Below are 23,287 nucleotides of genomic sequence, written 5' to 3' on the forward strand. Positions count from 1 at the left end.
GATCGACAGCGTGACTTATCACGCGGTTGAAAGCAGAGAAACAGCGTGTGCTGTTAATTGCCTACGGCTGTCAACAAATTAATTTTTCCCCTAATTGATTGAATTTAGTATTATACCATATGCTGCAGTATAGTCTTGAAACTATATAATGGCTTAATTTGTCAAGCTTCACATCCGAACAATGAACCCACTGCCCTCTGATGATGTACGTGACCAGCAATTAATGTTGAAAGGTCTGCATGGTGCTTTCTGATTACCCAACAAAGTTGTATGTATACAGCATAGAAAGTTGACATTTGTAACATAAAGCTACTTTCACTGCACAACATGGAGCTGAGGCGTTCCAATATACCACATCCACCACATATTTTCAGCGCAATTCAGCTGTTATTTATGCCTGCAAGCCAGGTCGAGTACTTATCATTCTCCTCTCATTCATCATCTTGAGCATGTGCAGTGCCTGAGCGAAACCTTCTTCAGAATAGGTACATTTTTTTTTTTGTTGTTTGTTGCTGTGTTGTGTGTGCATGCAGTAGTGTACATGAACAAAATAACGATTAGCTGCACTTATGCATCCTATCTATGCATAGCTGCTTTCAGGCAGCAAATTCCATGCATTGCTTTGTATAAAAGCTGTGTTTGTACAGCGTGGAGGCAATATTCCACCTTTTTTTTTTTAATTGCAGGGATCTACGATGCCGTGCAGACTCGTCATGTGCTGGCACTTATGGGTTCTTGGGCTTTGTCAACGTGTATGCACTAAGAGTGAACTTGAGTGTTGCCCTGGTTGCCATGGTTAACCACACCGCAATCCTTGCCAACAACTCGCCTTCATCAGGAGAGGAATGTAAGGCATATTCCGCAAATGGCACCAAGGAGAAGGTGCAGGTAGGTTGCTACAGAATATATAGGATGTGTCCATGTTAGCCATAGTTTCACTTCATTTCTGACCTATTTTACTGTAATCATCTGCTGGTTAGAATCGGCATCTGGTTAGATTCCTTCGATGCTCATACTAATCATCAAACTTGTAACTCTATAGGGGGAACTTGGTACGCTGCCCAAAGTCGGCATTCTGCAATGCAAATGCTCATGGAAGGGCCAACATGTGCAAATTTTCTTGTACCGCTGATCAATTTTATGTGTCTCTTCATTCCTTCCTTTTTGCTATTTCCTTCATTGTCATTTGAACACTGCACTCGGGACGTAGTTGATTGAAAGCTTTAGAGAAGCAAGAAAACAGTGCAAAGAACAGGACTTCATGATGAATCATCAGACCACAGCTATATTTCTACACAAACACACATGCACACGCATGCATGTACACATTGGGACATCTATTTAATTGAAACAAATTGAAAAAAAAAAATTTAGCACATGGAGGAATGCTTTCTCCGCTATTCATCTCTACAGCAATATGGTGAGTGCCCTGGAAGTGTGATTGATAAGTAACTAAATTGTTTAATTTCCTTTTAATTACTGGTTTTAATGTTTATGTTTCAATGGCAGTATCGAAGGAGGTCGTTGTGGGAAGCAAAAACAATTTACGCAATTTTAAAGATGCCACTCATTGTTAAGATATTTATAGACAAAAATTTACCTTTTTCAACTTCAATTCTGAAACAATGCATGAAGAGTGCCAGAAGCACTGTCCACATTATGCCTTAAGCTTCATTTGGTTTCTTTGTTTCTTTACGTCAGGAGGTCCATTGCCTTTGCACTCCTCTTATTTCACTAAGCTCATCTGTCGGCGACTGACCATTACTTGCGGTACTGAAACGTGACAATGGATTGGATGCATCAGCATGTCATCGCAGTAAGCTGCTCTGCGTCACAACAGCGTTCAGCAAAACATGCGCATTGCTTCTGGTGCTTTTGTCCGCCCTGTTTCGGATGGATGGATGGATGGAAAAACTTTATTTTGGTCCATTGGGTCGCGCTAGTTTCTTAGCCCGAAGCATCATATCGAAAAAGGCAAATTTTGTAGACGGAATATCTCAACAACATATGGCATTTTTAAAATCGCGTAAATTCATTGCAACATGAGCATTAAAGGCAGGGAAGAAAAAGTTCACTAACCAAAGTCAAAGTTTATTCGACAACAGTGCATAAAAAGTACAATTGTCAGCAGCACAGACAGAAAGCACAAAAATGGGCTTGATGGAATCTGTACCCTCTAAAAGAAATTCACATTGGCAACATGAACGATAGCAGCATTTACACAATGACTGCATAGTCAAAAGAAAATACATGTTATAAGGGGGAAAAAAACGCACGCGCGGCGGCGGGAATGTGCCAGATTTCTCGGTTACGTGTGTTGTATGTGATATGACGTTACGTGAGACGAGCTAATCTCTCAAGATAGCCAGAGTTACCCTTTCGCACCCTGTTTAGGAGTAAATAATTGTAAAAGTTATGCACCTTTTTGATTCAAAGAGAGGCTCAGTGTGAGCGTCGAAACATGATTTAGTTACTGCACCTAGTGCTTTCTTCTACAATAAAAAAATGTTTTGTTATGTTGGTCTGAGTTGTTGCAGCCCAAACCAGGCGACAGTACGTATACGTGATATGTGAAAGAAAAAGGGAGGTGTATTTCAGCAGCTAGGTCAATATTTTGAGGAAGAAAGAAGCGTAATCTGGTAAGGATGCCAGCAACACGAGCAATAATTAAGTTTAGTAGCAACCCTATCGATATGAATATTTCATGGCAAATGTTGCTCAAATATAATTCCTAGTGTTTTGACTGATGGAGCAACATCAAGGTAAGCATTGCCAAATAATAAAGCACTCTCAATGTTTACCTGATGATCTACCAATCTTAGTTAATTAGTGATAAGACTGTGACAGCTAGTCGACCATTTGTGTCCGCTGCACAGAAGCGACAAATAGTGAAGAAAGCATCTTGGCATCAGTTAAATCATATTTTATAAAAACTCGTTTCCAATAAACTAGATCACCTGGTGCGTGTGCGTGCGTGCATGTGTGTGTTTGCCACTTACATCTCTTCCTGTACTTTGGTCTGTCTCCTTTCTCCTAAAGTTGTAAACAAACCAGCTCAAATATGCACCCTTCTTTAGTCCAGAGCTTAGCAACAGTTGTTAGACTAACCAGGGAATTTTATTGCGATAGAAATTATATGGACACTCCAAGTGCATTTCTGCTATCGCCGTGAGGTTCCATAAAATCATTGCCGCACGCCGTATGCTGTGTGTGCGAGTGAAAGCGTACGAGGGTGAGCCGGCAATCGCAGCTCAATTTCACTATTTCAGGATGGAACGTTTATATGGAATGAATATGAGCAAGGGATCATACTGGGTGCCTTCTTCTACGGCTACGTCGTCACCCAGATTCCTGGAGGTCGTCTGGCCGAGCAGATTGGAGCCAAATGGCTGTATGGTCTTGGTGTGCTTGTCACTGCCCTGCTTACTCTTCTGACTCCAGCCGCAGCCTCTTGGAATATCTATGCCTTTGTCACCCTCCGAGTCATGATGGGCCTTGGTGAGGTATGTTGTGCCAGCTCTGCAGCTTAGTGGACAAATTCCAATATGCTCGGTCAGCCCCTTTAGCAGAGCTAACCAAACAATCTTCGATAGACTGCCACGTTTATTTCTTAAGCATGTAGTGTTCAGGGGAAAGTGCACTAGTCAATGTTGCATATCTATATTGAGCCTTGTTTTTCCTTTTAATGAGCACTAATTCAGAAATTGGATGTTGCCGCAGTCTTAACTTCCCAACAGCTGTCCTGCTGAACAAAGTGACAACTGTTATGTAACGAGACTTCGGCATGTCGATTGAAGTGCATAAACAGCTCAATGACAGATGCAAATGTGAGAAGGAAAAGGACAACTGAGTGGTCTGAATATATTAATGGACATTCCCACTGTACAAATATTCAATTCATAAAAATGCATGTCAAATTTTTTTTTCTTCACGCATAAGAAGTCGCAGTCGTCAAAGGCTAATTTCTCAATCTCTTTTTTAGTGATGTCGGTGAGACAGTGCACTTTTCTGCCATGTTACGTGCGGGTGAACATGTGCTAGGAGTGTTGCATGTTGCACTCAATTCTTGCCTCAATGACAGGTAGCACTATCAAGGCGAATGAACTTTTTCTGTGCAGAACTAACCTAGCCTGAACCTTTGCGAAGCGTTGATAGTGCAGCAGCCAGACTTGGAAGCCACATGAGTGTGTTGCCCACTGCAGGGAGTGACCTTCCCTGCGATGCATGCCATGATAGCTCGGTGGCTGCCCAAGGATGAGCGCAGCCTGCTGTCTACGATTATCTACTCGGGTGGCCAGATTGGCACTGTGGTGGCCATGCCTATATCTGGGCTGCTCTGTGACTCAACGTTCCTTGGCGGCTGGCCTGCTGCCTTCTACGTCTTTGGTGGGTGAATATCTTGGCAGAATGCTGCCTCAGTTGTGTCTTGCCATTGCTCAAGTCCAATATTGCTTCGCTCAAGTTCCAGTCTTTCTTGGATGATTTAGCTTATATAGGAAGTAATAAAAAAAAAGGAATGACAATGTATATATGGTTGCTAGAGGTGTTCTGTTACTTCTTTGGGCTGTAGAAATTTGGTCTTGTCAGTAATGCAGCAGCCCCTAAATTGGGGTCTGCGGACTCTTTGGGGCACATGAGAGCATATTTAAAGGGTTTCATATAACATCTTGTTAAAGTAGTTGGTGCATATTTGCACTTGTAAAATGAGGAGCAAGCAAAGAAGACAATGACTAGACAGGCCAATGAGACACTGTAGAGAAATATTAAGTTTAACCTAGTGCACTTCCAAAATGCAAACAGAATGGCCTTACCATGAGTGGAGGCTTCTTAAGCCAGGAAGGATGCAAAACACGAAAATGGATGGCAATGCCCTCTTGAGATCACAGCACCAACCCATGTTTGAAGAGAAGGGAGAAGTGGCCAGACTCTCTTTTTGGTGGTAGTATGAATTTTCTTTGGTTGTAGAATTGTTATCATCAAATTAAATTTTACAAGCGATCAGGCATGTGATGGCAGAAAAACTTTAAGGAGCAGGTTAGACAAATTTGTGCCCCAAAAATTAAAGAACTCGGTGGCAACGATAGTGATAAGTGCAACTGTTGATTGGTTTGGTCAAATGTGCATAATTGTACATGCCAAACATTTTAAGTGAACTGGTTGTTATCATGTATGTCATTGTTCCAGAAGCTACTTTGACCACCGCAATGCAGATACAATTTCTGATGTGGCAGGATCATGTTGCTGGAATGTGTTTATATCAATTGTTATGCAAGAACAATAACAAAATACGCTGGAGCGTAAATGTGATAACGCTGATAGCAACGCGAAAATGGCACAAGATCACAAGAGCATCTCAAACAAAATGCAACAAAGCTTATCATTGCAGCCTTATACATACGTTTTTTCTGCTTGCAATGTTGCAAACGTTCAGCCCTTCATGTCCCTAAGAGCATGCTCAGCATGTTCAAGTAATATTGAACATGACTTTGGTCTTGTCAGTAATGCAGCAGCCTTTCCTCTCGTCTTCCTCTCGTCTTTCACTGTTGTCTTTTATTTCGATTTTTGCGCTACTAAGTATCATGTTCAGTAAACACCAACTCGCCTGAGAAGAAGTTATTTTCAAGTAATATGTTTTTCCGGTTACTACTTTCTGTTCGATCCTGTGGTCTCATGAAAATTTATATTCTGCTATGACATACATCCTGCTATGTTTTGCTGTAGCAGATCGCAGGGCACGTTATGCTAAAATGTATCAGTATTTTAAGCCCACATGGATTGCACTATAATCAGCATGTTGTATCTTTTCATTTTCTGAATTGCCAAAAGCTCCACCTGTGCCATGGTTAAGTGCTTTAAATTCAGTACCTATGCTTCTTTTCAGTACAGTAAAACCTCGTTATAGGAGACACTCAGAGGACTCGGGAAACATGTCTCTTATAACCAAGGTCTCTTTGTAATCCAAAATTCTAAACACACTGAGCAGTCGGACTAGATCACTTTGTTATACATCAGCATCAAAGTGTGTTTAAACACATCTACGTACTACTCATTTACAGTCGTACATACTTACGTTGTACCCACGTCACGGGGGCAACATACCGCATTTGTTCAATTGTGTTGGCGAGAGTGCACTTCGGGAGACACCCCCAAAGGAAAAAAAGAAGGAAAGTATGCACACCATTTATAAGGCAATAAAAATGAGCCAGGAAGGGAATTTCATCTGCGGAACCTCGATTAATATGGCCGCATGCTAGCCATGTGGACAAACGGCGCACAGCTACTCCGTACCGTACAACTCCTGGGGAGTCTAACGTTCGCTCACAGCCGAACGTAACACGAGATGCCACGTTTGTTTTTCGTTTTTTTTTTTTTTTTTATGTCTGCTGTGTTTAGGCTGTTCAGTACTGTGTAACCTAGTAAGTGCACAAGCAGAGAAGCGGAGGCGGGGGGGGGGGGGGGGGGGGCGATGTGAACTGCAGATGGAGCGATAACCGGATGAAACTAGAGTTACTGTATATGCTCCCTATGGGAGCTACCTTTGGTAGTATATACAGTAACTCTAGATGAAACAAAAAGCGAGCGAAGAGCGAGGTGCAAAGTCCCGACATGGCAAAGATTCACAGCAAGATAACCGAGCCCGTCGCACGTCCGCTCGGCGCTGTTCAGCCCCCGACAAATCGAACAGAGCTGTCTCACTGAAGCATGGCGATGGCTCCGGAGTTCGATTACCGGCATACAAAGCGACCAGCACCGCGAGCGCTGCAACGGAAATCCAACTCAATGGTACTCTGTCGCAGAGTCGGTGTGGGAACGCAACAGCGATTATAAAAGCATGACATAAAGTTCGGTGCAATTTGTAGTTGCAACCATGCGAGGAATGACATCCGGCTGCGGAACGGAACAGAATCGAGCCAAAGGAATGAAAATTGCAGTGCATACCAGTTGGTACAACGTCGGCCGCATTGCAGGAGCGTGTCTGGGTTGTGTCTCTTCTAAATAGTAAAGAATTTACTCTAGGGACCTAAAAAAAGTTGTCCTTAGTAACCAAGTGTCTCTTGTAACCATGTCTCTTATATACGATACTGTTAATAGGAAGACCAACCAAACCATTTTCAAATGTCTCTTACAACCGAGTGTCTCTTGTAACCATGTCTCTTGTAATGAGATTTTACTGTATTGCAGAACTGTCAAATAAATGAACGAATAGTGTGGAGGCTTTTTTATCTGTCAAGCTTCCACATCATGAAAAGCACTCAGCAGTTGACTTTGGCCATCACCAGGCATAGACAGCAAAATGAAACACTAAATAAGAAAAATAAGTTTAATTGTGCTTAATTAGAAAATTACATTTCCACGCCAGAAAAAGCCACTCTTAAAATTGAGAGGTGGCTTTATGAGACAGAAAAGACATAAGAACGGAAGACGGGTGTTGACAGTGCCTTAATGTTCCCACGCCAAGTCGCCGCGATGTCATGGACTTTAACGGCTTCTGCTCTCTGAGTTAATTTTTGTATCGGTAAAGATAGACTGCATTGCTTTCTAGAGAAGCCAATGACTGAACTTAGCAAGTCTTGAGAACATGACTGTACCATGATGACCCAAACACAGGAAAATACTTCAAAATATGTTACACCACACTGACCTACCAGAGCTGAAGTTCCGGCATGAAAAAAAAAAAAAAAAAAGAGGGTGTACATAAAGTAGAAAGAGTACTTTATAAGCATAACTGATTTAGTGTTTTTCTTGAGTGTCTCTTTAAAAGAAGCAGAAAAAAGAAAACTGGAAGATGAATGCAACTTTGAGTAGTTAAACATTGTAGACAGCGAATGGCTGCCATTAATTCTTTAATTTCATTTACCTTGTTGCTGGTTTACGACCACCTAATGCATGGATGCAACAAGGAATACTGCACTTTGCCTTCAATAAAAATGGTGAGGGTCTTGTGGCAAAGGGTGTCAAGGCAGAAACAGAAAGCAGATATGATGATGATCATCAAGTGAAGCGAAGGACATTTCCCGATGTTCTAGCTATAATTGGTAATGATTCATTATTGACCTGGGCAGTGCACTGTAAATGAGATGAGGGCCTTGTGTCATTTCCTTTCTTCCTGTTTCATTTCTGCAGTATTCATATCAAAGGCAGCAGTTTGCTGTAAAAGGAAACGTGGACTGTAACTTTGTAAATCATTTCGATAAAACCATTCGTAGAATACCGTGGAAGTGTCCATGTTGCCTTGTTTAGCAGGCATTGTCATGTTACCTTTTGTCCTGTGGCTCAATATTTGGTTTCTTCTTACGTTCCAGGCCTGATTGGTGTAGTGTGGTTTGTGTTCTGGGCCCTCTTGGCGTACAACAGCCCTCAGGAGCACCCACGCATCAGTGACGAGGAGCGCATCTACATTGAAACCAACCAGGGTGAAGAACAGGCTCGGGAGGTGCGCTCATCGAAAGCTTTATTTGTGACTGCCATATGTGGTACTGGTTGTTGTATTGGTAAAGGAGGCTGAATGGTAGCCAGCTTGCCTGTGCTTACATTTTGCGCAGAGTGGGCATTTCATGGTGTGTTTTATTGCGTTTGATTGCAGCGCTTACCTGTTTCATCCAGAAAAAAGGAGCACGCACCACCCGTGGCAATGCCAGATGGGAAATGTATATTTACTCAGTGAAAGGAACAATGGTGCCATCTGCCATCAGTAATGGAAAACCACCCTGTACCACTTCGGCTTTTGGCTTTTGGCTTTTGAGGACAGACAGTGGCACTGCTCCCTTCACTGAGAAAGTTCCTTTCTTTGGTCTGACATTGTTGTGGGGTCTCTAGACATGCTCTTGGGACAAAGGAACAACAACACAGTAGTGCAAACAATCAAAAGGGCATTTGATTGAACCTTTCATACACTAATGCCTGCTAGCTGAATTACTACCCACAGAACATTCACATGGGCACACGACAAATCAAGAAAGTCTGACTCGCCATGACCGGATAGCGAGCGAATACAGTATAGACCACTTATAACGTAACCGCTTATAGTGCAGGACCGGATATAGTGCGGTCTTTTCGGACTCCCGTTAATTTTTCCATAGCACTCTATGTACACACGTATCGCTTATAGTGCAGTTGCGGGAAACGAAATACCGGTTAAAGTGCGGCTGCCTGGGAGTACGGAAGTCAACGGAGACGGTGAATGCTCCCCTCAAACGGGCGCCCCAAGGAGTGCTCGAGGAAGAGAGACGAAGTGGAGGAGAAGGGCACGTGGTGCGAACGAACAGCCAGTGAGGCTGAAACCAGAATCTTGAGTGCGAGTCGTGAAATATCACGGCGCGCATAGCGACCGAGGGCCACGAAACTGCCAACGCCATCCAATGCTCGCTTCACGATAATGGCAGTAAACAAAACTTCAGGGAGCGGGCGGCGCCGGCACAGCACGGTGAAGGGCGCACGCGGAGATCGTGGAATGCGAGGGAGGAGGGCGGCAGGGAAGCGGATTTCACCTCGGCAACTCCGCCGCTTCGGTGGCTCCCCTCGCCCTCCCTCGTAGCTCCCTCACTTTCGACTGTCACCGTGCGCGCCCGCCGCCGTATAGGCACCGCCCCTCCAGCTGGCCCGGCGCCAGCTCCCCGAAGTTTCATTTTCTGCCGTTATCGGGAAGCGGGCGTTTGCCGGCGTGGGGCAGTTTCGTTGGCCAGCCTGTGGCAGCGCCGCTGCTTCCCTCTGCACCGTAGCCGCAGCGTGCATGGTCAACACGTGACTAAAAAGTAGAGAAAGCATAAAAGAGAAAGAAGGGCTCACTGCAATTTTCTACGCGTGGTTACGGTAGCGTGGCTGAGACGTCGGCACGTCATGCATGCTCCGGCGCAACACAGAATCGGCGACCTTGCCATTTGAGAGAGGGTGAAATTTTCGCCGCATTTTTTTTTTCTTTCCTTTCTTTTTGTTTTGATTGCGCGCGTCATTGTGGGGTCTCTCCTAAGCTATTCCAGGTGCCGGAGCAATGCCGGTCGGAGGCGCCGGCGCATGATTTGGTTCGAATTAACGAGATTTGACTGTAAATCGAATGCAAACGTTCTAGCCGCATAACTCGACTGTCGCATACACGTGGCGGCTCGCTGCACATGTTTTGCATATGTGCGGGCCTTAAAAATTGTTGCTTTGGTTATAGTGCGGTACCGCTTATAGTGCGGATAGTCGCAACTCCGGCTACTTACCTTATAAGTCTACACTGTATGTTCGCCGACATGCTAGACACTAACGCCTAGTCGTTCACGTGTACGGTCACGCGAATAGTGGTGCGTTCGAACGATCCGTGTTCATCCATTCCGGTGTTGTGCTCCTAAGCCTTCTCGGGAAGGCGCACGTGTTAACCGACCGTGTTGCTCGCCAACCCCACGCCAAAGAGGAAGCGCCTTCTCCCATTTGCGCCCAAGTAACCCTGCCCTTAGGTGGCGTTAGCAGCGCAACAATAGCGGCGCCATCTCTCGCAATACTCCGCACCCACACCGACTGCCGCCGCCATAAAGCCACGCGATGAAGCCGGATTACAGGAGATGGGAGCCATGCGGGGAAAACAACATCAGGGGACGCATGAGAGTCGCGCATTCCCACAGTGTGGGCTTTTGGTTTGTTCTGAGTGAAATTGACAAGGGTATTGCATTTGCATCCGAATGTGGTACTTGAAGGGGCCCTGAACCACTTTTTATCGAAGTGGCGAAATGCATTTGAAGTGAAAATAGGCTATTTCAGAAATACTTTGCCGCAAAAAGTACTTCAATGCGTTCAGTAGAAGCGAAGTTATTGGCAATCAAACATGGCCTCCGCTGTGCTCTCGTTCCTTCTTCAATTTCTTGCACTGCGAAGGCTACGGCGGAGTGGGGCGGGGCCACAACACTCCGCCTTCGAAATGTCACCGTGGCACGCAGTTCAAGTGTCCGATTTTGGTGCCTACGCTGTGCTAAACGTAAGCCAAACGCGGTTGTCCTCAGAGAGCCTCAGTGCGCTTAGCTAGTGGACTCGTGGCGTCACCCCGTGGCGGCCGCGGTGTAACCGACTGCAGCGACGAATAGCAGCCGTGTATTGGAATGTGCTTTATTGCGCAATAAAGCACGCAGAAGAGAGTGAGGATCACGGCTCTGTTGAAACGAGGGCGTTTAAGAGAAAGGTGACTTAGCGCTCCGCTCCGCTTGCGAGCTCCACGCACTGCGTACCAAAGCAAAACTTGGCTGAGATGTTCACGCAGCATATGCTACCCGCGGGGTGCCCGAGGGGTGGTTCAGGGCCCCTTTAACAAAACACGCAGCAGAATGCCGCCCGTGTACAAAATCCGAGTTCTAATGAGGCATCAGTTTAATTGGGAGAGGTATCCATAGAGAGCTTCCGTATTGACGCAGAATTTTCTAGTTACTGTAAGTATGACATGATGTCAACACACATTTGAAAAAGCGTGTGCTGCTAACCTCAGGAACAAACATTGGCATTTTATTTAGGCATTACCTGCTTGTTAAAGCCACACCATTGGCCCCAAGATGCTGCAGGCACCATCACCTGCACACGCTAAAGAATTAAATGAGGCTTAGCCACATGGAGTTCGAGCCATGGTAAATGGACTTTTGTGCAGTAATTAATTTTTTCAGGAAAATTCTGTTGTATCCTCATGTAACAATTTCGTCCTGGTGTTATTAAAATGTTGAAAGTAGCCCAATGCCATTGCACTGACCATGCATTGTGAAACCGTTCTGAAGACATGGGAATCCAGGCATTCTCCTGTGTACTCTGTAATGATCATGAGGAGCAGTATAATAGTTTGCATAAGTTTTATGTTAAAGCCATCAGCACATAGTAAACAACCTGAACCTGGTGACATGCACTGATTTTTCTTTTGTAGTAAACCGCCCCAAGTACAATGTTTTCACATTGTAGATTGGAGAGTTAAAGCTGCCTTAGTCATTGTTTCAGTGACAAGTGTAAAATACTATTTTTTAGAGGCATGCAAATGTTCAAAAATTTTCAGCACAAATTGAATAACCTTTGTTACTCATTTCATATTCGGTTCGAGAATTTGGCTTTCAGTATTTATTGAGTAATTGTTTCTCGCCAACTTTCCGGGAGAAAAAGCTCGGCAAGGCCACTTGAAATGTCTGTTCTCAGTTTACCTCAACCAGAAATCTTTAGCCATTTATGCAATTACTGCTCCGAAGAATTGCACTTCAGAATGTTATGTTGCCAAGCAAAGGCATTGGTTTCTGAGGTGACATGTGGATCAGCAAGTTATTTCTTCACAATATCTTGCTGTCGTCTGGTCAAGGATGCTTCTTCTTAGGCTGCCTACACATTTGTTACCTGAATGATTGCAAAGTATTGTTTTGGTTGGTGGAAATACAATGTTTGCATCACTAAAGTGATGTTTTTTTTTTTTCTTCTTTTTTTGGAGATGGGGATATATTCGTTGTTTGATTCAGAAGTAAACCCAGTTTTTCTTGAATATTCAATTCGATTTGAAAGTTTAGCTACGTATCACTGATCACCTCTAATATTTATTTCGATTTTGGGTTTAGTAATGAAGACGTTCTGACTTTTCAATTACAAACTTTCTTTTAATGCTCAGAAGAAAGCAATTAAGTGTAACTCTCTTTAAAAATTTGTGTCATGCATTTCATTCATACGAGAATTTATGCTGGCGACATGCAGAAGTTGCCCATCCCATGGCGTGCGGTGCTGACTTCAGTGCCGTTTTGGGCACTGATGGTGACTCACTTTGGCCAGAACTGGGGCTTCTACACTCTTCTCACCGAAATGCCCAGTTATCTCAAGAACATCTTGCACTTTGACATCAAGAAGGTGTGCATGACTTTTTTCCTCGCACTTGCTCAAGAAATTAGCTATATATCATGTCATCAATAAGAAGTGCATTGTTTTTCACTGATATATCTGTGTGTGTTATACACTGCAACCCCTACAGCTACTCACAGAAGTTTTCAGAATATGGAAGTTTGAAATGAACTGTGTGTGACTAAGCAAGTTAGTTAGTTAGTTAGTTAGTTAGTTAGTTAGTTAGTTAGTTAGTTAGTTAGTTAGTTAGTTTTAGCTATATGGAGTGAAGCTGGCAATCCTATGCTCTGTACACCTCCTGCAGTGTTTGTGCAGTGAGCCATTATTTAGTTGTTAAAGAATCCGTGTCCCTCGAGGATGTGTAATAGCAGCCATGATTCCATGGCTCTTCCTTCTAGTTCTTGGTTTGCGCAGGAAGATCAGGCATTCAAGTGAATTGCTGTAGAATCCTTACTGACATATGTTGAGCTTGAGCATGTCTCTTGCGGACGCAGTTTGGGGAATGTCTGTAGTAGGTGGAGAACTTTCCATTCTGGTGAGGCATGACTGGTACTGGCTAGTTTTGTGAAGCCCTGCTGATGTGAATGCCAATAAGATGTCAGCTAAGATCAGGATTATTGGTGTTTTGACAAAGGAATATGACCCTATCCTCCCAGATGGGAGTAAATAAGCTGTGAGGGAACTTGTGGCAATATCAAAAAACCTTCCCATTTTCATCTGTGAATAAACATGAAATAAACAATGTGTTGTAAGTAATGCATTATATTTATCATCAGTGGACTTGCATGGCCACAAGCAAAACTTGAAATCCATGATTTTTTTTTTCTTACGAACTTCCAGCTGATTGTCTTCACCTAAGATTATCTAACACTTATCAGGTGAACGCTTGCCTTTATTTTGTTGGCCATATGACATATAAAAATTGGCTCTTTCCTATGGTAATGTCGTCTTAATAATAAGAAAAAACGCCTGTACCGCCGAGCAGTTGATACCGGCCTCCCTTTGTCATGGGAGAAGTACCGTGTTTGCGATAAGGAGTATCAGACCCTGCTTAAAACAACTCGTCGTCATTTCTTCAGTTATGATCTGCCCATTATTTTAACCAATAATTGTCATCGATTTTGGCGAGTAATCAATCCAAGTTTTCATCCTGACATAGTCCTAACGACCATTGACGGAGAACCAGTCAATGAAACTGAGTGTTCACGACTGCTGAACGACGCTTTTTCATCTGTTTTCACCAATGAAGACATCACTTCTTCACCTACATTGCAGCCACTGCCTAACATTTCTATGTCAGAAATTATCATGAGTGAATCCGGCATTTATGCCCTGTTGAATAACCTCAAAACTACTACCAGCTCTGATCACCTCGGTTTCAACAAGATACTTAAAAATGCTTCTCTAAACCTTTCTCCAGTGTTATCAGCCTTGTTCTCACAGTCATTATCATCTGGTATTGTTCCTCACGATTGGCGAATAGCTAAAGTAATCCCTATTTTCAAATCAGGTGACCACTCCGTTCCACTCAACTATCGTCCTATCTCATTAACTAGTGACATATGTAAACTTCTCGAGCACATCATACATTCTCAAGTAATAAGTTACCTAGAAGAGCATGGCATAATTTTTAAATATCAGCACGGTTTTCGCAAGGGTTACTCATGTGATACACAACTCGCCGGTTTTACTCACGATTTATTTTCAGCAGTTGACGCAGGCTTTCAAGTGGACGCAGTGTTTCTCGATTACTCTAAGGCTTTTGATCGTGTTCCTCATCACCGGCTTCTAGCGAAATTAACGCACCTCAATATTCATCCTAACGTGATCGCCTGGATTAAAGAATTTCTTTCCAATAGACAACAATACACATGTGCTAATGGCTATAACTCTTCTTCTGTTCCCGTAACCTCTGGAGTTCCTCAAGGCAGTGTTCTTGGTCCCCTACTTTTCTTAATTTGTATTAATGATCTCCCGAAACGTGTTTCCTCCAAAATTCGATTATTCGCAGATGATTGTGTCATATATATAGAAAAATTACTAACAATGCTGACCGCCATGCCCTCCAAACTGACCTTGAGGAAGTGACAACTTGGTGCTCCTCATGGCTAATGTCCCTGAATGCGTCTAAAACGAAGCTAATGTCATTCACTAACCATTCCACTCGCCTTCCTACAACCTACTTACTCAATAATACTAGCATTGAACTTACATCAACCTATAAGTACCTTGGTGTCCATCTTCAGTCTGATTTAACTTGGCACTACCATATTAACACTGTATTAGCATCAGCTAACCGAGCATTCGGCCTTCTCAAGCGTAACCTCAAGCATGCCCCATCCCACCTAACAAAGCTAGCTTACATAACACTCATCCACCCAAAGATTGAATATGCTTCTGCAATATGGGATCCTGATCAAACATATATCATCAACAACATTGAATCCTTGCAAAACCATGCTGCTCGCTTCATCTACTCCGATTACTCCCGCTTCACGAGTGTCACAGCATTAAAGCAACGAGCCGAGTTGGAACCACTATCACGTCGACGTCACTTTGCTCGGCTAACCCTATTTCATAAACTGTACTATCATCGCACGCTTCATAATGACTTCTTTTCTTCACCTCACGTTGTCTTCCCGCGCCGTGACCATGATAACAAAGTAGCACGCATAACTTGCCGCTCATCTCTTTACGCTAAATCATTTATACCACGCACAATCATTGAATGGAATAACCTAGCGTCATACATAGCGACTGAATCTAATTTATCATCTTTTCAGGCTTTCTTACAAGAAAAGTTTACTTAGACTGATAGCAATACCTGTTTTCGTTATGTACGCAGCAATACATTTAGCATCAGTGTGAATATAATGCTGCATCAACCACTGTTACTATGTTTATATGTTTTCTAATCACAAAATGTCAACGCTTTCAAATTTGTGTTATACATAATGTTCCTGCTATAATGATGTATTAATACCAGCTTTTATATAAGTTCCACAGTTGTATTTCTTTTTTTCCGCTTCTTTTTCGAATGTACCCGTCCCCCTATGTAATACCCTCGTAAGAGGGCCCTTAGGGGTTTTTTTGAATAAATAAATAAATAAATGTACTGATATGTTAGCCATGAAACATGGATCCTTTTCAAACCATCGTAAAGATTGCCTGACCAGAACAAGTTTATTGAAGTGCTGCTTTTAATTGCCTTCAAAATTAGAATCGCAAGCTTCCATTGTGTTCCTGCAGTCAAAAGCATCAAGGAGACTATTATTGAAATTTTTTTATGTTATGGAATTAATAATGTTGCAATCATTATAGATTGTGGATGTTGAAAGTACCTTATATCCTTCGTTGGTTAAAGATACATAGTCTGTTTTTTTCAGCGTTTGGCATCACTCCAGTTTCACTTTGTATCAAAATGCCTTACTAAAATGTTATAAAAAGAGTATTATACAACATAATTCTTTTGTTGAAAAGATTGCAAAAATAATAATGTAGGCATGTACACTGTGCACAGTTATTTCACTTGAACTTATTCCGTAACCACAAGCTGACTGGATTTGTTAGTATTTGTTAAATTATATGCTCTCAGACCCTGTATAGGAAATCATTACTACTGGCTTTTTATTCTATTAAGAAAATTTTACCGTTGCTCTATCGCTATATCTGTTTCATTTGCTGCTGTTGCTATGCTTGACTGTGTTTTGGGTGCTTGCATCCATCATACTTTCTTGTAGTCTTCTTTAAGCACCTTCCCTAAAGTTTTTTTTTCTTTTTTCTTGGTGTGTGAAAAAATAATCCTGGGTTGCCAAAATACCTAATAAAAAATAAAGGCAGCTGTGAAGGCTTTCACACAAATCTGAACAAAACATTATGGTTATGAGATAGTACTCACTATTTTGACTCTCCAAATGCCATGTCTATGTGCATGGGTACATGTATTTGCACTGTCCCACCAGTCATAAACTGACACCTGTTTCTGTATGCACTGCTTCCATTGTGTACTGAAGAATAGTATGAGCATGTGTATGTGTCACAGATTGGAGAATATGTGCTGGATGATAGATGTTCACATTGAGTTTCACATAGAGCCAGTTGGGATGTTTTGCTTATCCTTTTTCTTGGATGTTTTCATCGACGGCATTCCCCACCACAAGCTCAGCTTCGATGGCTCTTGTTCTCACCATCTGTGATATTCCGATCTGGCGTTCATAACTTTCAAGCATGATATGGTAGCACCATCTGGGAGGATTGGGTCATATTAGGCGATCTGTGTTGTAAAAAGCTTCCGCGGCCATTAGCTAAGGCCAAAAACTTTCGTATAAATGGCTACTTTCAAGCATGGCTGGCATGGTAGGTATACTGTGGCGTTAGCTGCCATGAGTGCCTTTTTGGTGCCTTAAGCGAGTCCCTAAGAGCTAGAACTCTGAGGTTGCAGTGTTCTGTTTCAGAATGGGTACCTCTCAGCACTGCCGTACCTCTTGGGGACATTCTCCAGCTGGGGAGCCGGATATCTGGCTGACCACGTACGGCGAAAAGACCTGTTCACCACCAGCATCATTAGGAAGTTCTTCAATACGATTTGTAAGTGGGCCATTGTTTCAAAGTATTCCTCCAGTCTGCCTGCATGACCTGAATCATATCTGATAAATATGTTTATAATAACTGCCTATGTCTTGGCATAATGATTGCACTGTACTGTACTGTAAGTGCAGTAGTTCCAGATTATTATGGAACTACTGCACTTTCTCGAATGTAACGTGGCCATGATTGAAACTTGAGGGGTGCCTTTTCAGTATATTCTCAGCAAAATTAAGAATGAAATCACGAGTGTAAGGCAAGACTGAAGACAGAAAAGGATACCCACATTTGCTGCAAATCGTACCTAACACTGCTTCAGGATGAATTGTGCTCAGTTGCTTGTCTTTGGAGGTTTAATTGCTCCATGAATGCGCGTGCTGTTGTTGCTGAGAAAGTGGCGACATCTTGGAGCAGTGCAGAAGTGTCATGGTTGTGCCATTTATCATGCGACGTGTGCTGCAGCAGTGTATCCATACTGGCTGATGCACTGACAGACCAGAGTACACTTATGCAAGGGCAACTTGAGTTTGGCACTGAGCACTTATTGCCAAACGTCGTGTCTGTGCAGGATGAGCTGATGATTAGTATGCTGCACACTAGTGTTCACTTGCTGTGCACTCTGCATGGCTTGCCACAACTACAGGGGCGGATTCAGTCACAGACAACTCGTTACATCACCATAGCTTCACATTGCCAGTATAGGATGGTGAAACAGCAGGAACTTGAAGCTGCAGGTAATTCAGAATGGCTGCTTCGTGGTACTCAACGAAAACGCTAATACCAACATCGGGAAGCAAGTATTTTAAAAAAGTCTAAATTCTGGCTGATAGGCATAGCATTGATAGCGTCAGCATATTTTTAGACAACTACACGAAGTAAGGTTCGCAGCTTTTAGCTACCGCATCAATTTTAGTAAACATTCGCCTGCTAATTAAATTAACGAGCATGGTGTCATGCGCGCATAGGCAAACACGAACAGACCTCACTCGATGACCGCGAACACTCACTGATGAAAAGTGCCGACATCTGGAAGCAATTGCTTTGGCCTGCCTAACGCTTCATCACGTGTCCGACGCTTGAGATTATGTGACCTGCAACTAGGCGCTCGAGAAGACGGCGCACGTAAAGCGACCAGACATTGTGGCTAGTCGCTTTATCTTTGCACTCTCATAACAAACTTAGAGCGCAGGAAATACGAGCTTGTGCTGCTTGTGGAGGGTGAAAGCTCAACCTTTGCACCTGCCACAAATTACCTCAAGATATGGTACATGGCCTGCGTACAGTTAAACCTGGACATAACGAAATTGACAAATTCCCGAAAAACTTTGTTATAAAGAGGATTTCGTTATATGCAGGTTCGGCACGAAAATTCGAAAAAAAAAAAAACGCTTAGTGTATTTACTCGATTCTAACGCTCCCTCGATTGTTACACGGACCCGTTTCCCGGTTTCGTCGAAGCACTCATCCTTGGAATGTCACACCAGGTACTGGATGTGAGATGCGTGTTGTTTCGCACAAGTGTGAGGCATTGGAAACGAAGAGCGAGCGTCACGATGGTGTTGTAGCGTCACAGTAGAACCCCGCTTTTACGTTCCCGGGTGCTGTATTTTCCCGGCTGTTACGTCGTTTTCGGTCGGTCCCGGCACAGCTCCCATAGAACCCAATGCATTGGTAACCCCGCTATTGCGTCGCAGCTGTGGGACCGTTCCCCCATCATACGTTGTGAACTGCCACCCCGCGCTGGCCCGAGCTGCCATTTTGACTTTTCATGTCGCTTGGCTTGGTGGCTTGACGATGGCATTGGCCACCCAAAGTGCCAGGGGCGACAACTATGACATATTTTCAGTTTCCGCCAGCAAAAGTATGGCCCTTGAGATCCGTATTTGCTATCTAAAGATGGTGTCTATGACGTGTTGTGGGCCTAAAATTGGTTTTGGCTCATAGATGTTCCGTATAAAGTCCAAGGGCATAACGCAGTCGCCGCGCGCCGTATGCTGTATGTGCGAGTGAAAACGTGCGAGGGGAGCCGACGACTGCGTCTAAATCTCGCACGCGCTAGAAAGAAAGCAGGGAGGAAGCGCACCTTCCGTTGCGCTCGAGGCACCGGTGAGGGAGCGAGGGGGGAGGGATAGCGGGCGGCGTTGTACTGTACTCTGGCATCAACTGCGTACTTGCGCGGCTGCGCGCAGTCGCTCGGGCTGTATCTTGAAAGCGATCTGCGTTGGGGGCAGAGTCTAGGCAGCAGGCCCGTAGCCAGGGAGGGGGGGCCCTAGGGATCCAGGACCCCCCCCCCCCCCCCCCCAAATTTTGATCTTTCCGTGCTTTACCAAAAATAATTACTGAAAAATAGGTGCTTTCCTCAAATAGTCAAGATCTTCAGCAAGTGCCCCCCCCCCCTTGAAAACAATTCCTGGCTACGGGCCTGCTAGGCAGTGTAGGTGCATCGGTGGCTCATAGCTTTGTGCGTGCTGTGTGTTCTCGGCGCTCGGTTTGCATTAAAGTGATAGACAGCACGAAGGTCACATCGCTCGCTGCTGATGCCGTGCTTCCTCACGCCAGCGTTTCGACAGCGAGTGTCCACGCTCATTGAGTGTGATGTGTTCATGTTTGCCTGTGCGCGCTGACACCACGCTTGTTAATATAGTTAATAAGTGAATGTTTACATGTTTATACGGACGATAAAACTACTATTCTTACTTTGAATAACTGTCTACTAATTTGCTATCACAATTGATGCTTCAGCTTTCAGGTGAAACTGCAACTTTTTTCCAAACGTAACAATTAAAGTAAAATTGTGTGCAGTTCACCACTACTCTCATTTCTCAATTTTGTGATTTCTTGGCTCTTGCATATCCCAGCTTTTACGCTTTCTTTTTTACGGTCCCGTGAAAAACGTATCAGCAGGGTTCTACTGTATTCTAAGGTTGGCATGTCAGAATTCGTATGCTACAGTGGTTCGTAGGAACAAGCGCAAGCCAATTGTGATAGTGTGTTCATTTGCGTGATTTTTCCACTATATGCCATGCTAAGGGAATTCACATGGAGCCTGACAATGTCCCAGGAACAGATAATTTGTTCACATTTTGTGGTGTCAGGTTCACTGCTCAGAACGTTCAGGTTTCTCCTTGCTCTCACAAATTTTTTATATTGTTTTCATGTGCAGCATTCTTTGGAACAGCCATCTGCCTGTTTATTGTGACCTTTGCGGGCTGTAATGGATTCCTCAACGTCATTCTTTTGACCATTGGCATGGGCCTCAACGGCTTTTGCTTCTCGGGCTACATGGTGACCCACGTTGACATGTCCCCGGACTTTGCAGGTATGAGAAACGGTGCCTTCTCTTTTGCAGCTTAATTGAACCCTCCTGTTACATTATTGAAATCCTAATGAAATTGTATTGTTACAAACGATAATCGCTGTCAGCAGGCTATTTGGAGCAATGTTACGACAAACCTCTTTTAGCAGAGGTTAACACTGGCCAATGCCAGCCGGATTTCATTGTTATAACTGATAGTAGTGTGGCAGTTACTGTTATATGTGGTTTATTTTATGATAGAACTGATGGCGAATGTGACAGTGGTTCTGTGGTTGATTATTGTTCACTCAGTGTACTATATTGTTTAATGGGATATTTTTTTTTTGTGCTGGCAAGGTGTGCATTCTGGTAATTCAGAAGTGAAGTGAGCATTTATGTGTATATACAATATAGACCACTTATAACGTAACCGCTTATAGTGCAGGACCGGATATAGTACGGTCTTTTCAGACTCCCGTTAATTTTCCCATAGCACTCCATGTATACGCATACCGCTTACAGTGCAGCCGCATGAGACGAAATACCGGTTATAATGCGGCTTCCGCGGGAAAATCTCGCCGACAAGGGCGGTAGCGAGCACGCTTCTCAACGAGGTGCGCCCACCGATGGGAGAGGAGATTAACGAGGGCGATGCGGAGGAGGAGCATGAGTCCAAGGGCGATAAAATCGTCGCCGCGCGCCGTATGTGCGAGTGGAAGCGCGCGGGGACGCGCGCCTTCACGGTGAGTGAACGGACAGCAGAGATACAGGCCTATTCTAGCCACTATAGTGGAGAGCAAACGCGACTTCCATCGCACGAATGGCCGTGGGAGAACAGAAGGGAGGGAGGGTGGGCGACGCTGTGCTGTGGCACCAAATGCGTATCTTGCAACCGGGCGCAAGGGAAACTGGCGATGCTATCTCCCACGCGAAAGGAGCAAAGCGGGAAGGTAGCACGGGAGAGAGGGAGGTGGGGGGGGGGGGGGGCTTCTACTCTGCCGACAAATGCGTTCGCGCCTGTGCCGGCTGTCAGTGTTGTCGCGCGCACCGTATCTTGAAAGCGATCTCCACACGGCTCTGAACTTTGTATGCGCTGTGCTTATGCCGCTCAGTTTCCTTTAAAGTGATAGACTGCACGAACCTTTGCTCGCTGCGGTGGCCGCGTTTCCCGACGCCCACGTTTTGACAGTGGTTGTCTGCAGTCATCGAGTCTATTCATGTTTGCTTGTGCGCGTTGACACCATGCTTGTTAATTCAGTAAGTTAGTAAGTGAATGTGTCAAGATTATGCAGCCGATAAAACTACTATCCCTACTCCGAATAGCTCTCTACTAATTTGCTATCGCAATTGATGCTTCGCCTTTCGGGCGAAACTGAGACATAAAAAAAAAATTATTACTTTTTCTGCTTCATGCAAAGATCGTGGGTACTTGGACATTAACCTTTCAACGTTCGTAAATTTAAAAGGATGCAAAACTCCCAGTCGCACGCTTCGATTCTCGGATACGCGTGGCTGCTTGGTCTACATGTTTTGCATACGTGCAGGGCTTGAAAATAGTTGTTTTTGTTATAGTGCGGTACCGCTTATAGTGCAGATATTCACGACTCCGGCGACTTACCTTATAAGCAGTCTACACTGTACAGGGCTCACAATGCAGTTCTCAATTTAATTTAATACCTCACACGCAAGCATCAAGTAAAGATTGGTCACTACTGGTTTACGAATAAAGCGAAAGCCTTAGCCTTGATGTGGAGGGGCCTGGCCCTTGATGCACCAAGCAAATAAATTTGGCCGAGGTGATAGTGGCACAGCGCCACGCACTACACTTGTTCCTTCAATATGTCCAATGTTGCCTGGGGCCCCTTGATTCTCTTTTGGCCGTGCTGTTCAAGATCAATATTTTTGAGTTTGCGGGAAGAAACCGTTTCCAGCAGGTTGGGAAATCAGCCACCTTCGTGTGGAGAACTCGAAAACTATTTAACTTCAATTGCACAGTGGATATTCAAAAAGCAGCTTCAATTTCCAAGATGTGCCCTCATGTCATGCTTTATAGCATGGACAAGGCTGTCATATGTTTCATCCTCTTCTCTTGCGAACTTATTTAATGACAGCAGCAACAGAAACTAATTACACATTGCAGCAACATCAGATAACCAGTCTTACAATGACGCTTCAAGCCAAAGTCCCAGAGTTCAGAAATTGTTGGTGGCAGGCATCGTTTCAGCTTTTATCTTGTACATACATGTGCTTTATTTGATACTCCTTGTTAGTCAACAATTCATCTTATGTTCATTGTCTCAACAAATATTATGAGAAATGTGCCACACCGTCAAAAGTTCTTGCCCAGACAATGTATCAGCTCCCACTTGGCTCAGCCATTGAACTCTTTTGTTACCGCTAGAGATGTGCTCATTTTCAGTGCTTTTTATGTTTTAATATTTTATTTTAAGACATAGTAGTTGAAGCAGTGTGCTTTGATACATAAAGTATAGCCTGATAACTGGTGTTTTGAATGGGTCCATAGCAGTAATAATTGCTCAGCCACTTTTTAGAATTCTTATGTGAAACTTAAAAGAAACACCTCAGGGA

At 43.9% G+C, this 23,287-nt stretch overlaps 1 protein-coding gene across 11 annotated transcripts in view; it reads left to right on the forward strand.

Annotated features, from left to right (window-relative positions):
• Window positions 1-23,287, forward strand: part of LOC119450401 (sialin) — a 106,260-nt gene that overhangs the window by 60,699 nt on the left and 22,274 nt on the right. The window contains exons 3-8 of one of the 11 annotated variants that reach the window (XM_049665850.1): window positions 3,270-3,503; window positions 4,203-4,386; window positions 8,304-8,434; window positions 12,679-12,828; window positions 17,274-17,406; window positions 20,567-20,722. The exons of 5 other annotated variants lie outside the window; for them this stretch is intronic. In XM_049665850.1, coding sequence (XP_049521807.1) covers window positions 3,270-3,503; window positions 4,203-4,386; window positions 8,304-8,434; window positions 12,679-12,828; window positions 17,274-17,406; window positions 20,567-20,722 — 988 coding nt within the window. The remainder of the gene's footprint in view (window positions 1-3,269; window positions 3,504-4,202; window positions 4,387-8,303; window positions 8,435-12,678; window positions 12,829-17,273; window positions 17,407-20,566; window positions 20,723-23,287) is intronic. 5 more of the 11 variants (XM_049665853.1, XM_049665851.1, XM_049665852.1 and 2 more) reach the window with 5 other exon arrangements.

The sequence above is a fragment of the Dermacentor silvarum genome, chromosome 4 (assembly GCF_013339745.2).
Source record: "Dermacentor silvarum isolate Dsil-2018 chromosome 4, BIME_Dsil_1.4, whole genome shotgun sequence".
NCBI classification, from domain to species: Eukaryota; Metazoa; Arthropoda; class Arachnida; order Ixodida; family Ixodidae; genus Dermacentor; species Dermacentor silvarum.